The following is a 17,880-nucleotide window of genomic DNA, read 5'->3' on the forward strand; positions in this document are numbered from 1 at the left end:
AGATGATTGAAGAACATACCCTCTCTCACTGCATTAGGCTTCTTCTGGTTGCAAGTGAAGCAAGCCGCTTAGACAGACTTAAGCAAAAAAGGGGACTTATTGACTCAAGTAACCAAGAAATCTAAGGGTTGGGCTGGGTTCGGGGGCTCAGCATCTCCCACATCTGTCTCTCTGTCTCTCAGCCCTGCTTCTCTCTGGGTTGGTGTCTTTCCCAGGTGGGCTCGCTCTCCATGATGGGGGAGAAATCGCCCCAGGTAGCTCCAGGTTTACATGATTATTAGAGCTCCTACTTCTAGAACGGTGGTCACCGAACTTCTTCCTTAAGGGATCAGATAGTCAGTATTTTAGGCGTTGTGGGCCATAGGTCTCTGTCGCCACTCCCCAGCTCTGCTGTTGCTGTAGCGGGAAAGTAGCCACAGACATGTAAACAAGGGGCGTGACTGTGTTCCAATAAAACTTTACTTACAAAAACAGGTGGTGGCTGAATTTGGCCCTTGGGCCATTGTTTGCTGACTTCAGTTCTAGAAGGAGACAAGGCTTGTCTTCTACTTGTTCAGGTAGAAGTCGTGGGGAGGAACTTGTGGTCCAGGACTGGGATTAGGCTGAAGCCAGTGAGGCACTCACTTCAGCCACAGAATTTAAGGGGACACCAGAAAAAAAACCCTCAGCAATCAAGATAAATAAGCTGTTCATGCAATATTTAAAAAAATAAAAATTGTATGGAAAAAAATTCGTGATGCACAAAATATCAAACGGGGCTAGCATGAGGGTGGGGGGGTGTGAGGCAAGTCACCTGCTGTGGCCAGGTGATTGCTCAGCCTGGTTACCTGGCCCCACTGTGGGAGGGAGAGGTCAGTAGTGCTGAAGGCAGGTTCACAGGGAACCAAATGGTTCTGCTGCGGCCAGAAGAAAGGGAAAAGGATTTTGATTGCTTGCCTTCATGCCTGGGCACTAAGCACTTCACGTGTATGCTTTATTTTCTTGCTTTTTCCTGCATAGCAAACCTTAAAGGTAGGTACTGTTAGCCCCAGTTTACAGATGAGGATAATGAAGGACAAAATAAGTTGCCCAAGGTCATACAATGCCTGAACTAGAATTTGAGCCAAGGTCTTGGTCCTCCTTGACCTCCAAAGTATGAATTCTTGGTATTGATTAAAGTTGAGGCCTGTTAGAAACTTTGCTAAAGGCCCTGTGCTGTTAGTCATCCTCTATTAACCAGTGCCCCAGGTAGCTCGCTTCCACACCCGCTTCCTGGCTCTTGTTCCTGTTGGCAGATGGCTTTCAGGAGTTTGGAGAACCAGAAGCTCTCGCCCACCTTTGGAAGTAGCCCCTCATTTCAAAGCAATAAGAGATCGGTGTATATTCCCAAATTAAATTATGGGCACTGCAAGTGTTAAGTGGCAGGTGAGCTGCACTTTAAATAGACCACATTAATTCTGACGGTGGAAGTGGAGCCCTACTGGGATAATTCTTATCGTCCTCAGCATCGTTCTGGCAAGCTTCAGGAGGATTCTGTAGCAGTAAGCAGTTTGTGAAATTGAAAGGTGAAAACATACCTTAAAGTGTTTCATGTGCATTCAAGGTCAGAGGGAGGTAACTGCAGCTTTCAAGAAAGACAGAATGCAGGTAAGAGTCACTTGATTTGAACTGTGATGGACGTACAGATGGTTGTCTGGTGTGTTTCTTTTTTTTTTTTAAAGATTTTATTTATTCAGTTTTTTCCCCCCAAAGCCCCAGTAGATAGTTGTATGTCATAGGTTCACATCCTTCTAGTTGCTGTACGTGGGACTCGGCCTCACGTTGGACGGAGAAGTGGTGCCTCGGGGCGCTCCCGGGATCCGAACCCGGGCCGCCAGCATCAGAGCGCGCGCACTTAACCGCTAAGCCACGGAGCCGGCCCTCTGGTGTGTTTCAAAACAAGTTATTGGCTGGCCGGCCCAGGGTATTGGTCTCACCAAATTCTCTGTTCTGGTTTTTGCGAGAGGCCTCCGGTGGAAAGAAGGCTGTTATGCACTTGTGTGGTTTGGGCTCATCTAATGAGTTTTGGAAGGGGCATAGTTTGGCATTTAGGGATCGAGACAGAAGGTATTCCTGAGTGAACTACCCTGTTGGTGATTTTTCCAGTCATTCCTGAGACGTTTATTTGAAATGATCCCAGAGGTCGGCTTGATCCACAAATATGTACACACACTCGTATGTACATATACATTTAGATGCTGTTAACGGAAAAAGGAAAAGAGGAAATAACAAATGCTCTCGTATAGGAAGGTAATTATTAAGCAAACTATGGTTGGTCATCATGGCCTGGGCATCACGCTCAGCACTTCACCTCCCTTTTCTCCAGTTACCCCAATAACCCCGGGTGATTCTGCACTTTGGGGCTTATTGTAAGGGAGAGGAATCTGAAGCTTAGCACGGCTGAGTGACCTGCCCAGGGTCATTCTGTTGAATGATCTCTTCACTGCCCACTGGACTGGAAGCTCCTTAGGGAGGAGCCCTTTCTGTCTCTACCTGGTAGCCCATGGCCTTGCCCAGTTCGTGGCTTCCAGTAAGAATGCAGTCGATGGTAGTTGAGCTGAACGGAAATATTTGAGTGAGCTTATTAACGTGGCACCCAGTTTATGGAGATATGTGTATGTGCATCCTCTGGAAGGAAGGTTCAAAGATCTCGTCACGGTCTCAGAGGGGTCTGTGAGCCTGTTGTGCTCCTGGATTAGAATCTCCTTCCGGCAGCAGAGACTCGGCATTTTCTCTCTTGGGATATGAAACCGTTATGAACATGATCATTTTGAAGAAGGTAGAGCCTACCCTTACTTCTCAAGGCAGTGTGGTTTAGTGGTTTGCAGTTAGACAGCTCCAAGATCCCATTTTGCTATACTACTTACTAACTGTGTGTTGCTGGGTGAGTTACCCCACTTGTCCAGGCCTCCAACCTTGTCTTTGACATGGAGATGGCCATGGTGGTAGAGAAGACTGAGGCCAGATGTAAAGTTTTCAGTGAAATGGCTGGTACATGGTTGATGCTTAATAGTAGCACTGTTATTGTTGTTATTATTGGCAGTGTGAAAAAGTGTTGACGTGCCAATGTTAAGTGAAGAAAATTGATCACAAAATTAGGTATACACTAGAATTACAACTATGAAATACCTAGGTGCATGTGGATAAAAAAGGTGGGATGTGAGGAGATACATTGACTATTCTATGGATAAACACACTTTCTTAGCCTTCCCTTAAAGCCTTAAGTCTATTCTGATTCTCAGACCTTGTAATTCAGCATATGGAAATCTCTCCTAAGGAACTGGAAATGAGGACAATTAGTTATGTACAAGGATGTTCATTAATGTATATAGGGAAAATTGGCAATATATCATATATTATGTTCCCAGCAGTAGAAAAATAGTTAAATTATGTTTAACTGAGAAGCCATCAAAAATCATGTTTTCAAAGATCTTTAAATGTTATAGGAAGATGTTCATGATCTAGACAAGAAAAGAAACAAATTAGGATTCAAAATTATATATATATAGATTGTGTGTATGTATATATGTGTATACATACAGACAAAAGTACACATACACGTATACAACACACACAATGTGATGTTGTATTAGTTTCTTATAGGTGCTGTAACAAATTACCACAAACCTGGTGGCTTAAAACAACACAAATTTACTTTCTTACAATTATGGAGGGCAGAAGTCCAAAAGTCAGTTTCACTAGACTTAAGTCAAGATATGGCAGGGCTGATTCCTTCTGGAGACTCCAGGACAGAATCTATTCCTTGCCTCTTCCAGCTTCTGGTGGCTTCTGGCATTCCTTGGCTGTGGCCACATCACTCCAGTCTCAGTCTCTGCTTCCCTGGTCCCTTTGCCTTCCCCTCCTCTACATCAGATCTCCCTCTGTCTCCCTCTTTTAAAGATACTTGTGATTACATTGGGCCCACAGAAACTACCCAGGACAATCTCCCCATCTCAGGATCCTTAACTTAATCACATCGGCAAAGCCCCTTTTGCCATATAAGGTAACATTCACAGGATCCAGGGATTAGGATATAGTTATCTTTGGGGGGGTGGGGTCATAGTTCAGCCTATCACAGATGTCAATTTTTATATAAAAAAGAAGAGCACAGGAAAAAAGATTGGAAGGAAGTACTTGAAAATGTTTAGAGTGGTCATCTCTGGATGGTGGACTTGGGGGTCATTTTTATTTTTGTTATACTACTGTCCCATGTTTTCCTTTTCTGTGCTAAGGAAGTAACCCTTTTGCAGTCCTCAAAAATACCTGGGGGACGTTGCTCTAAACGTGATGAGCGTCCCTGGCTGAGTGCCGTGTGCATGTGCACTCTCTCTGCAGAGCCCGTGTTCTGGTTCTACGTGAAGGAGGTCCTCAACAAGCACGAGCTGCAGCGCTTCCACTCCCTGCGCCACATCGCCTCCGACGTGGGCCGTGGCCGCGCCTGGCTGCGCTGCGCCCTCAACGAACACTCCCTGGAGCGCTATCTGCACATGCTCCTGGCCGACCGCAGCAGGCTCAGGTACCGGGAGGGGGCTCTGGGAGGGCTATGGCGAGTGGTTAAAATCACAGAATCTGGATTCAGACTGCCTGGATTTGCATCCCAGTCCCTGCTTCTGGGACAGCTGGGTTCTTACACTCCCGGTTTGTTCAGCTGTGCTTGGGGACACTTGGTCAGAGGATAAATGAGAATGCCCGTAAAGGGGCATGGCACCTGCATGTAGCAAGCACTCAATAAATGCTTATTAGTATTAAGGCTTGGGGTGTGGACAGAGCTACTGTCTTAGGACACAGCCTGCTCTTCACTTGGTGGAATTGTAATTTGGGCTTCTGTTTAGGTTCTGAGTCGGGAGGCTGCGAATGTCTGTATGTACCTCCTGGGCATTAAGCAGCTTTAGTTGAGGAGAACATACTCATGTTTCTTACAGTACATTTTCAGGAGGCTCTTTCCAGCAGATCATTTGCAAGTAGTTCAGAGCTGTACACTCAATATCAAGGTTGAATTTAACAACGAGCAGTTGAAGTGAATCCAGCTTATTAAGCATCACAGTTGAACTTACCTGAATCACTAACCACTTATTTAACTCAACCTGAGAAAAACAAATTCTTTTACATGCATGAAAACTGGCTCAGATTTTTAAAGAATCACAGTTTTGGGAATCAGAGGTACAGTTGCAATGCCAGCTTGCACATGTGGTGTGTGCTTCCACCGATTCCTGCTGGGTAAGTTTACTGAAAATGATGCATCTCTTTACTCTTTCTGTTCGTTGTATTCAGTCACTTCAGCAGCTAATGTGTCCAGTCTCTTGCTGAAGTGCAGGTCACTCATCACTGACTGTGCTTTAGTGAAATTGAGCGTGGACTCCGTTAATTTAGAGTTCTCTGACCTAGCGGGGAAGACGGGGGGTTGAGCGAATTTGCTTATTGTTGTTTAGCAGGGGGTTGGATGAGGCCTGGGGAATTGGATTGAGAGACCTGCTTTTGAACCCTGGCTGTACTGTTTATTGCCAGATGACTTCGGGCAGACTGTAAAGGCCTCTCTGACCCCCAGCTCCCACCCTCCACTGCTGTTAAGATTTGTGAGGTCTTTTCAGCCTCCCAGTCCTTTCCAGGGATAACTTGGGCTTTTGGGGCTACAGGCCAGGCAGGTGTTATATGTGAGTGCTCTGGTTGGTGGAGCCCTGGTATGCTGTAATTTCTCTCTGAAATGGTTTCTTCTTATGTTGGCCTAATCAGGGGGTCCTGTGGGCCAGCTTGGATTTCCTCTGTCTCTTGAGACTTGGCTTGAGTGGAAGTCACTCTTCTGTTTGTCCCATTCTCCTTTGCTGCTTCATAAATACCATGTTTACATTTCATGCCTATTTCAGTATTCTTAAGCTCAGGGGACTCTGAAGATCTCAGGGGACCAATGAGGAAGTCATAGGATATATGTGTTCAATCCTTTTTTATAACCAGAAGCTTCAGCCCAGCGGAGACCTCATATATCCACTCTGAGTTGACCAGGCATGGATTTTCCAGGGAGCCATATAGCGGAATTGTCTGGCTAATGGATGCAGAGAACCGCTATTCAGAGCTTTTTCTTTTTCTCTTTCACTTTGTAGCACTTTTTATGAAGATTGGTCTTTTGTGATGGATGAAGAAAGGTCTAGCATGCTCCCTACCATGGCAGCTGGTAAGCCTGGCCGAGGCTGGGATGCTGGGTCCTGTGAAGCTTGGTGAGCAGGGGAGGCTGGCTGGGGGTTAGTTTATGACTCTAAGGGATGCTATGATTTTCCCTGTCCCTCACTGACTTAATGAGTCACTCGCCACTGTCCTTCCTTTAGTGGCAGTTGAGTATTGAGTCCATTTATCTAGAATTTGATACCCTGTCAGCGTAAGCACGAGGTTGAAGGTTTTTGGCTCTAGCTTTGCAGGTATAATGTAAAGATCCGGGAAATCAGAGGTGGGAGACCTGCCTTGAAACCTGGCTCTACCCCTCACTGGCTGGTGACCTGGGGCAGATCCTGAGAGCTTCGTTACCTTTACTTTCCTCCTCCAAGAGGTGGGAATCCTGGTAGCTCAGCAGTCCCCTTTGTAGGGCTGTGAGAGATCAAACGTGATCCAGAGTCATGTACCTGATCTGCCAACGTGGAAGCCCTGGTTGATGTTAGCGGGTGACTTGTTAGATTGTTCATCACTTGACTCTCACTCAAAGGGTGAAAGATGGAAACAACCCAATAGAAGTGGGCAACTTGCTTTTTTTCTTCCAACTCCTTTGTTGCCTCCTTTATTTCCTTCCTGAAAGTTTACACTAAGTCCCATGTATTGCGAGTTCTGTTAGTCTAGTCCATGGGTAAGAAAGTCAGGATTTGACCATGATTTCCTCTGTAGGCCATAGGATACCAGTGCAGGTTTTTGCCTAAAGTAATAATAATAATGATGACACTGGCACACATTTTGTGATTGCTTACTGAGCTTAGTGTTTTTGGTGGGTCGTGGTCTTGAATACTTATAACCCTGTGAGAGAGATGCTATCGTCCCCATTTTACAGATAAGGAAACGGAAGCTCAGAGAGGTTATACGTGGCTTGACCAAGGTCTCATAGCTAGTAGGTGGCAGTGCTAGGATTCAACCCAGGCAGTCTGACCCCAGAACTTACGCCTCACCACGCCCCCTTCTTACTTGCATTTGCCTTCCTGACAGATAGGGAGAGAATTTGGAAAGACTCAACTCCTGTGAGAATTGGTGTCTACCAACCCCAGCTTTGTGGGAGGTTTTTGTCAATGTTTAAGATTAGTGTGTACCCTCTTGTATACTATAATGTCTGCAGCTTGCTTATCGTGTTGGAGGTGTGACTCTGTTCAACAGCAGACACTCCAGACTTTTCTCCTTTTTTTGGGAAGGTCTGAACTCCATACTCTTCGCCATTAACATCGACAACAAGGATTTAAATGGGCAGAGTAAGTTTGCTCCTACCGTCTCGGACCTCTTAAAGGAGTCAACGCAGAATGTGACCTCCTTGCTGAAGGAATCCACGCAAGGAGTGAGCAGCCTTTTAAGGGAGATCACAGCATCCTCTGCTGTCTCCATCCTCATCAAGCCTGAGCAGGAGACCGACCCCCTGCCCGTCGTGTCCAAGCATGTCAGTGCCGGTGAGCGAGAACAGGCACGCGAGGTAGAACGGGGGGTGGGGTAAAGGACAACAGACTGTGGTTGAGGTGGGCACTCCTCGTCATGTGAAAGTGCCAAGTGGAATGAAATCTGATGCACTTGTATTTTCAGTTTACTTTTGTGTATATTTTTCTTACTCTTATTTACCTTTATTCACTCCAAAAGGGATCTGAGAGCCTTACTGAGATGTAACGATGATAGTGTAGAAAGGCCAAAAGCTCAGTCAGAGTAAACTAAAAGTGAAGGTGTGATGGTCACATGAAGCCTGATGAGGTTGATCTTCCTTTATTCCTTCATCCATCTATTCATTTGTTCATTTATTGCATTCTGTGTGCTGGGCGGTGAGCTAAGTAAGACGGATTGCCAGCATTTAGCCTTCAGGCTCCTTTGGGGTGGGTGGGAGTAGACATTTAAGGACAAATTATATAAATAATTAAGTATCCTGCTGATAAATGGGATGAAAGCCAAGCATAGGGCGCTATGGAGGATGTGTACTGTTGGGGGGATGACATTTAAGTGGAGGCCCAGGGGAAGGGAGGAGTTGGTCAGCTTTGACCCTAGGCTGTGGGGAAGCAAAAGGAAGTTGGTTCAGTTAAGATTAATTTTTTTTTTTTTTTTTTAAAGATTTTATTTATTTATTTTTCCCCCAAAGCCCCAGTACATAGTTGTCTGTCATAGCTGCACATCCTTCTAGTTGCTGTATGTGGGATGCAGCCTCAGCATGGCTGGAGGAGTGGTGCCTCGGTGCGCACCCGGGATCCGAACCCGGGCCGCCGGCAGCGGAGAGCACGCACTTAACCGCTAAGCCACGGGGCCGGCCCAAGATTAATTTTATGAGAAGTTTACAATACCCCTTGAGCTTTCAGGGACATCCAGAATGTTGCTACAACAAAATAGGAAATTTTGAGTCTAACTACTTAGTCCTAGTACTTTCAAATCCCTTAAACAAGGCGATAATCAGGGTCATCACTTTGGAATTATTAATGGTGAAAACTCAGACTCCATGGAGTCTTCGGCTTTGTCTCGTCTCTCCTTCTTGAGCAGAGACCCCATGTGAATGACATAGGAAATAGGACTGTTGAGGACTTTGTGTAACAGAGACGCTGAAATTTGTATACCCAAAGGAGTGTCTTTTCCATCTATTTTGGAGGCTCTGTTTGGACATTGTCTCAGAGTTGTGACACACTGGTGAAGCATCACCATGTCACACCTTGGTTTAGATGGATTGGATTTTTTGGAATTGGCTCAAAATGTCTTACACCCAAGTTTGACTATTAAGATGGGTGAACAGACTGGCTCACCTGAGCACTGGTCACCAAGGCAGTCCTGACTTGTGTTCCAGTTAGCCTTTGCTGTGTAACAAACAGCTCCAAAATGTAGTGGCTTAAAATAACCACGATTTATTATTGTTTATGATTCTATGGGTTGGCAGGATGGTTCTTCTGCTGGTTTCACCTGGGCTCACTCGTGGGGCTGCATTCAACTGGTGGTGGAGCTGGAAGATCCAAGATGGCCCCACTCATCGTCTGGAATTGGTGCTGACTGTTGGCTGGGGCATCTCAGTTTTCTTCCACATGACCTCTCATCCTCCACTAAGCTAGACTGGCTTCCTTCCATGGTAGTTTCAGGGCAGCATTCCACAAGGGTGCAAGACCTCTTGATGCCTAGGCTCTAGAACTCACATGTCGTTATTTCTGCCACATTCCATTGGTAAAAGCAGAGCACCAAGCCGGCCCAGGTTCATGGGGGTGGAGAAGTAGACCCACCCTCCATGGGAGAAGCAGCAAAGTCCCATTGCACAGGGGCATTATGCAGGGATGGGAGGAATCGTGGCCATGAAACAGTTGACTGCAATCCCCCCACTGGTTTTCTTGGTCTCATCTACCAGCCATGAGAGTGTTTTCCAAAGTGAAACAGTAAAAAATCATTTCAGTAGTGGTAGCATCCTATGAATCAAAGTACTGAGAAGGAATGATTTTAATGGATGCTTTGTGGCATATTTGTTTAAATCAGAGGTAGAGGCCCACATCCATTTTGCTCAGTCTCCTGTGGACAGATTTTTTTCCCAAGGATTTTTTTAAAAATCTGAATTTATCTTACATTTATTTTTCAATCGAACAGTAGAGGATTTTTTTCCACAATCCAGAGGCAAGATGGCTCGATCATACCTTTATCTTGCCTACTTTTTCTTATACCATATCTTTTCTTTTGTCAGATGCCAAATGTAAAAAGGAGAGGAAGAGGAAAAAGAAGGTGACTAACATCATCTCATTTGATGACGAGGAAGATGAGCAGATCTCTGGTGACGTTTTTAAAAAGATACCTGGGGCTGGGGAGAGCTCGGAGGAGAACTCCGACCGCTCCTCGGTGAATATCATGTCGGCTTTTGAAAGCCCCTTTGGGCAAAATTCCAATGGAAGTCAGAGCAGCAACTCATGGAAAATTGATTCTGTGTCTCTGAACGGGGAGTTGGGGTACCAGAAGCTTGATGTGAAAAGCATCGATGATGAAGATGTGGATGAAAATGAGGATGATGTGTACAGGACCACGTCAGGAAGGAAGTGCATGGGCCACTCGGAGTCGCCGGAGAAGTAAGTTCCACTTTGGCTTTGCACGAAGAGTGGTACATTAACTGCTTTTTCTTTCTACAGTATTGGGTGAAATAAGAACGGAAGTTTTCTATGTGTTTAGGGCATCATTCATTTTTCAGATCTTGGTTTAGGAGGAAGGAGCATTAGCTTGTTATTCTCCTGAGAACTAAGGGGAAGGGAGTATATTTGAAGGTACTTATTCAAAGTTGGTGTCAAGATATGTGCCTTGAAGTTCTTGCTTTATATGTACGTCTTTCATTTTTATTGCTTAGATTTTCTCGCATCTCGAACCTGCCACTAGTGCCTAGAAGCTCGGGAGAAAGGCAAGGTTATTCTAGAGAATGGTCACGGCTGGTGAATTCTGTGTTATCGGCAGGGGTGTGAACAGCAGTAATTTGCCTGCACTTGCTGCCTTAACACTGGAGTTGCAGTAGATTTATACCTATGGAAGGGGCTTTATGCCCGTGGAGGCATAAAGCAGAAAAGCATAGTGAAGAGCTTGGATCTTGGAGTCAAGACAGCCCGGGTTCTCATTCACTAGCTACGTGGCTTAAGTTGGACCAGGTTGGACGAGTTACTTCACCTCTCAGAGCCTCAGGCCTCATCTGAGACCTGGGAGAGAAACATACCTGCTTTGTAGAGTTGTTGTCCACTTAATGGGAGACTGCATGTGGGGCCTTTGAACAGGTGCTGACACATTAAGAGAGACAGCCCAGGTGAGCTGCTGCTGTTGCTGTACTCCTCTTGTAATGATTCCCTTGCTTGGTCTTACTCTTCGTGCCAAATTGACGAGGACCCTCTTCATCTGGGCTTCACGGTGCTCAGTGCTGTGCTGATCACGGCTGACTTCAGAATCAGCCCATGAGAGTGTAAAACGAAGATAGGAGTAAGGGACACAGGATGTTGCTAGGCCTAGGCTTTTCATTTTTATGTTGTTTTAATATGAGTTTTTTCTTTCTCATGAGACTGTGTCTGTTTTTATTTCTGATTTTTACTCTCATCCTCATTCACATGGATACCTGTATTAGTACCATTACCTTATTGATCATCTGTGATATGCCAGCCATGTATATACCTTATACTAACATTTAGAGCTGCCCTGGGAGTTTGGTGGGTATCACCTCCACTTGATGGATGAAAGAATGGGATTCCATACAGAGTTGAGGTTTGTCAAAGAAATGGGCAAAGCTGGTATTAAGGTTAGGTTATGCTGTGCTCCAAAGCTTATACTATCAAATATTTTCTATGTTTCTATGTAACTGTGAATATCGATTGGTTGATATTTAGTCAAATCAATATGTCATGATTTGCTAAAGCTTCCCCTGTTGTTGACTATTTAGGTTGTTGGCATTTTTTTTTTCTTCTTTTTATCAGCCAGTCTTGAACATTTTCATGCACAGGGCTTTTGTCTCCTCCTAAAGTATTTGTTAGGGTGGCTTCTCTGCAGCATTGTTCTTGTTTACAGGATATGAATGTTTTTGTCCATGGGATCCAGGTCTTGTGACCTGCTGTATTAGTCAGGCTTCTCCAGAGAAACAGAACGAATAGGGTGTGTCTGTGTATCTGTCTATGTAGGTATGTATGTATGTATCTATCTAGAGAGGTTTATTTTAAGGAATTGGCTCACATGATTGTGGAAGCTTTACAAGTCCAAAATCTGCAGGGTGGGCCGGCAGGCTGGAGACCCCAGGAAGAATTGCAGTTCGAGTCCGAAGGCAGTCTGCTGGCAGAATTTCTTCTTCTTTGGGAAACCCCAGTCTTTTTCTGTTCAGACCTGCAGCTGATTGGATGAGGCCCACCCAAATTATGGAAGGTGATCTGCTTTACTCAGAGTCTACTGATTTAAACATTAATCTCATCTAAAAAATACCTTCACAGAAACATCTAGAATAATGTTTGATCAACTATCTAGCTACCTTGTCCTAGCCAAGTTGACACATAAAATTAACCATCACACCTGCCTTTAGTTCTTAATCTGGGCCTTTTAGGAAATGCCATTTACATTCCATGTCTCTGTCGGTGAGTACATCTCTGAGTTGATTCACTCCACGGGTTTTTTGGCCTCAAACGCAGTCATTTCTCTTCCTAGTAGACTGGTGCCATTGTGGGGAGGCCAGTTTGTGAGCCAAGGCGGCTGCCAGCATTGTGATGTGTAAAACACAAAACAGTGCATGGTGACCTTTACAGGGGCCTGGGCCCTTTTGGGGCCATTGGGCCTCCCGCAGACTATGGACAGCCTGTCCCTGGCATGAAGGGGGATCTTGATTGAACATTCCACAGAGCGTCTTGGGGAAAGAGCAGAGGAATGATGAAATGGCCTACTGAGTAATACTTTCATTTCGATTCTAAGCTCATGTTCGCATGAGAGGTCTGGGAGCCTGGAGGGGCCAGAACTTGAGCAGTTTGATAGCACAGCCGGGTTTGTGAGGGGAAGGTGGCAGGCCAGGAGAAGCACACTGAGGATTGCGACAGCCTCTGGCCGAGTCAGCCCTCTGATTGTCTTTAAGATGCTCTTTCGGCCAAAAGTTGGGTTTACCCCTCTGTTTGCTGGCAATTAAACCACTTCTCTGACGACTGAGGAAAAATCTTGTTCCTCCTGCCTCAAGATTTACAAGTGTTGGCTTTGCTTTTTGTTTTTTTTAAAAAGGAGGATAATATCTTTCTTATAGAAAGGAGTTTTTCTGTCACTTCATATGTGTCCTATGACACCAATAGGGAAGTGGGGCGAAAACATAGTTCAAAAAGAATTACAAACGTGGAAAAATGTCGCACCTTACTAGCGATTAGGCAAATGCAGAGTGAGACCAGACGCCATATTTTGTCTGTCATATTTGTCAGGACTTAAAGTGAGAACTGGATAAAAGGTGAACCTGGGTTAGCGGCCTATGGGGAAGGCTTGCTGTGAGTGTGTCCTCAGTGCTTGGTGTCTTGCAGGCACACAGTAGGCATTAACTGTGGAAGGGATGCTGAGGCCAGGCTGGAGCCCAGGGGCCTCCTCACAGAGAGCTGGGAGTGTTGACAGCCATTGGGAAAACGGTGTGACACCATGTCAGGAGCCTAAAGAATGTTTTCTCGCTTGCTTTAGCAGTTCCACTGCTGGGAATCTACCCTGAGGACAGAGTCTGAGGGACAAGTTGCTGCATCTGGTTAGCAAAGTCCTTATTTAAAGAAGCAGAACACTGGGGCTGACCTGAATGTGCAGCTATAGCGGAACAGTTGGCAGGAAACTATTTTGTAGTTTAAACCTTAACATCTTAGTGTTTAGGATCACAGACATGTTAAATAACGTTCAAGAGCATCCAAGCATCCAACGTTCTTCATCCAAGCATGAAGACAAACTTAGGGATTAGTGTTCCATGAAAAAAGCAAAATATAAAATCCTACATTTAATTTGATTACTACTTCATAAAGGAAAATATATGTAGAAAGAAAGAAAAAAGACACTAAAGAAATAGTGTCTAACTTAGTTGTGTTTTGGGTAATGTGGCTTTGGGTGTATTTTTTTTCCCTCCTCCTTTTGGCATTTTCTAGGTTTTAAAATAAGTATCTTACTTTCCTAATGAGAAGCAACCCTGGTTACCATATATATTTTTTTTTTTTGTGAGGAAGACCGGCCCTGAGCTAACATCTATTGCCAATCCTCTTCCTTTTTCTCCCCAAAGCCCCCAGTAGATAGTTGTGTGTCATAGTTGCACATCCTGGTTACCGTATTTTTAAGCCAACTATGGCACCATATCCTGAATTGGTCTCTGCCTCAGGAATCACTTCAATGTAACTCATTTTTGAGGTAGTGGGCTACTGGCCACTTTCACTTGGGTTCCAAATTTCAGCTGACAGGGCCTGGCTTCACCTTGTGTTCTGCACGTGTTGCTAGGAAGTGGCAAGAATTCCCCCTAGAAACAGCAGGAAACCCCACCCGCCTGGAGCCAGTGCCATGGCCGGGGAAAGGACTGGTGGTTTTGCCGCCTTCTCCTGAGGGGTGTCCCTGACCGCCTCTGGGTGTCAGGAGTCCCCTTGGTCACCAGCTGCTGGGTCAGAGCCCCAGGAGGGCAGTTCTTTACAGGTTCTAGAGGCACAGTCAAGCTCACCTCAGGACCCGGCCAAGTCTGGTTCTGTTGCGGGCACACAGGTGGGAGCACTTCCTCTTCTGTGCCCCAGCCGGCCGGCCGAGGGTCTCACTGTGTGTGTTACCTGCAGGATTAAGTGATACATTCTACAAAGTTCTGTTAGGACCATTTCCGCCTGTGTTTCTTGCTCAATGTGAAACGTCTGACTGAAAGATCGAGAGGGCTGAAAGGAGAATCTACACGACAGGCCTCTGAAAGAGGAGGTGGCAGCTGGCCTGCAGGGCAAATCCGCCCCCACGCTAAGAATGGTAGTTACATTTTTAAAGCCTTGTTAAAAAAAACAAAAACCAACAAAGAATACTTATGGCCACAAAGCCTAAAATATTTACTATCTGGTCCTTTACAGAAAAAGTTTGTTGATCCCTCCTCTAAATGAAAGAAAAACTGCACACGTCCTGTAACGTGGTGGGCAGTAGCCAGAGACCCACTGGGGTCGGATTTGGAGACCTGGGCTCCTGTCCTCCCAGCCTTGGTTCTGTCCAGAATGGTGAACGTGGACAAGTCATGTGATCTTGTTGAGTTTTTTCTCTCTCCCTCCCTTCTTCCCTCCTTTTGCCCCCCCAACCCCCCACCCCCACCCCCGTCCCCCGACCCCTGCCGCCTCTGTATGTTTATGATCAGCTTTGGTCTTCTTTATAACTGAGTAATAAAGTGATTTTATAAACTTTAAAGCACCATACAAATACATCCTGTTATTTATTAGTGTTTCCTAATTGCCCCGAGGCAAATGCTGCCGTGGGCAAATACTTTCTCCATCAGATTTAACGGAACCATCCTGGCGTTACAAAGATCATACAGGCTGGTTTTGTACTTTGTGGATAAGGTGACAGTATAACAGATCATATGAGCCTGGTTAGTCTTTGAGCTGGCCCCCTTTCTTGGAAGGGACCCAGACATGACCTGGTCCTTTTACTCACGAGGGTTTGAGGACCAGCGAGGCGAAGGGACACTGGCCCAAGGTCACGTGGCTGCCATCATTTCAGAACCTGGAACGCACCTGCTTCCTCCTGCTTCAGCACTTTGCACGTGCTGTTCCCTCCCCCTCCATCCGTCTGGTCCCTCCTCTTCACTCTGCTAACTCCTGTGCTTCCTTCAGCTGTCACCTCCAACCTCCCTTCTTCAAGGAGGCCTTCCACGACCCTTCTGACAGCTCCACGAATCTAGGCTGCCGTTTACGCCTTCTTGTGGGATTACTTGATTCATGTCTACGTCCCCCACCAGACTGTAAGCTCCACGAGGGCAGGGTAAACACTGTTGGCTGGCTCTTTTGCAGCACAGAATCTATGTGCTGCACACTGCCTGGCACACAGTAGGTGCTCACAAAATATGTGACACAGTGCCTGGCATACAGCAGGTGCTCGGTAAACACTGCTTGAAAGGGTGAGTGCACGATCTCTGGACGTGGACAGCCCGCTCCGACTCCCAGCCCAGACTCCCTCTGTTTTCAGCCCGTGGTGGCCTGGGTAGTTCCCGAGAGGAAGCGGGGGAGGCCCAGCGGATGCCTGTGGTGCTCTGAGCCCTGTCACGCAGCTGTGTTCTCTCACCTTAGGCCCCTGGATGGGAGCACCTGCCTCTCCCGGATGCACAGCTGGGCTCCACTGCAGGTGCTGCACGGTGACACCGATGTCCTCTTTCCGGTCAGCGGTGTGGGCTCCTACAGCCCCGCAGGTGGGTGATGCCTCTTTTCTCCAGCACGAACTTTGGCTCCGGGAACCAGCAGGTGTTTCTGGGTCACCTGTGCAGGGAGGAGTGGGAGCCAGGAGGCACGGGGCTTAGGCCAGGAGGGGCCTGTTGAGACTGGAAGTGATAGAGGGTTTGGCTTCTCTTCTCTGAACCTGGGTGTTGGAGGTGCTCTCGCCTGGGTGGGTGTTGGGCTGAGCCGGCTGACACGTCACCAGGGAGCCTAAGCTAAGCCTGTTTTTTTTCTTGCCAGTGACTTGTTGAACTTGGTCATGTACAAGTTGACCACAAACAGTCATTTTTGCCTCTTAGGACAAGGGACAAGGTCACAGAACCCATAGCTGTAGAGGCCCTGGCGCCCTTTGTAGCAGAGTGCTTGGGCATCAGGGAGTAGCCTGCCTTTAGAGTGGATAAGTGTTTCTGACCTGTTCCATGTGGTTGAGCACGCTCACATGCACTTTGTTATTGTTTTCTTTAGCTAGAGCAGGTCACGGTGGTGGGAGGGAGGCTTGGATGAGCCCGGCTTACCCAGAGGGGTGGGTGTGCAGTGCAGCTGGCGCAGTGCCTGGCACAGTGAAGTGCTCGGTCGCTGTTACTGCCCGAACAGCGCTACTGGTCAGCGAGGCCTCGGGCCCCCAACGTAGGTGTCCTTCCCACATTGCTAGGGCCAAGTTTAGGACGCCGTGACGGGGACACTGACTGCTGAGGAAGCTGCTGACGTTCTGAAACGGATGACAGACTGTTCTTCTCACTGTGTGGGGAACAGAAACCCACTCAAACTAGCTGGAGCGCAGGGGCAGGGCGGTGACGGTGACTGGCTGCAGTCTAGGGTGGGGTCAGATCCGTCCCAGCTCTAGGAGTTCCAGGAGCTGGGGCAGGTTACCTCTCTGAGCCGCAGTATTTCCGGTGGAAATTGAGGCTAATGAGAGTGCGTGGCTAGGTGACTGCTGTCCGCCAGGCTGGTCTGCTCGTCTGTAAAGTGTGGACGATGGTGACAATGACAGCCAACACTTCTCAAGCCCTTGAAGTGAGTCAGGACTGTAAGGTGATCAACCAGATTAACTCATCCACTCTTGACCACAGCCCGAGAGGAAGGAGGGGTCATTATTATCTCCCCTTCCTCTCAGATTTGTGGTGAAGATTCCCTAAGTTAATCTCGGGAAAGCTGCCAGGTACACATGAAGGCCCCGTGAAAGCTTATTGCTGGCGTTGCAGAGGTGATGTGACAGGACATCTTGTCCTCGTGGGCCCGGGAGCTGCGTCTTGAAATGGAGGGGTAGTATACCAGAAATGAAAATGACCCCCAGATCCGCCATCCTGAGATGGTCCTGCCGTCTGTGTTGTTCTGCACCCCCATGCTTCCTTTTGTTGATCTGCCCCCATCTCTTCTAGTCTGTCTTTGCTCCCTCTTCCTTCTCGCCCCCTCCCCTTTTGGCCTGTACTTGGCTGAGGTGCATCACCATTGCCTCAGCCACGTGACCTTCCACACCAACTGGAGCTTCTCTCTGGGTCTCAGTTGAAATTTGCAGAGAGGGATGGTCTGTGGGCCTAGCTCGTGTCTGCAGGCCAGGCCAGCGGCGGTAGCTCCTTTCCCTCAGGTGACCATCCTTGTTCCAAGAGGCCAACAGTTGGGGGGATGGCTACCTTGCCATTGCCCATTCAGTGGCAGTGCAGACTCGGGCGGAATGTTTGAGAAGGGGGTGGAGTTTGCAGAGAGCAGGTGGTCCTAACCTAACTGCACACTGGGACCACTGGAGAGTTTCCAGTGTCTGTTCCTGGCTCCCAAGTTGTGGTTGAGCTCCCCGCTCACCTTGTCGCTC

At 47.1% G+C, this 17,880-nt stretch overlaps 1 protein-coding gene across 4 annotated transcripts in view; it reads left to right on the forward strand.

The window, feature by feature from the left end:
• The window catches only part of SNX29 (sorting nexin 29), a 519,309-nt gene that overhangs the window by 53,185 nt on the left and 448,244 nt on the right, over positions 1-17,880 (forward strand). For all 4 annotated transcript variants that reach the window (XM_087416977.1, XM_004438061.3, XM_087416978.1 and 1 more), the window contains exons 5-9: positions 4,354-4,534; positions 6,114-6,184; positions 7,395-7,643; positions 9,878-10,253; positions 15,930-16,048. In XM_087416977.1, coding sequence (XP_087273103.1) covers positions 4,354-4,534; positions 6,114-6,184; positions 7,395-7,643; positions 9,878-10,253; positions 15,930-16,048 — 996 coding nt within the window. The remainder of the gene's footprint in view (positions 1-4,353; positions 4,535-6,113; positions 6,185-7,394; positions 7,644-9,877; positions 10,254-15,929; positions 16,049-17,880) is intronic.

This window comes from Ceratotherium simum, chromosome 26 (assembly GCF_057802395.1).
Source record: "Ceratotherium simum simum isolate JZ-2026a chromosome 26, ASM5780239v1, whole genome shotgun sequence".
NCBI lineage: Eukaryota > Metazoa > Chordata > Mammalia > Perissodactyla > Rhinocerotidae > Ceratotherium > Ceratotherium simum.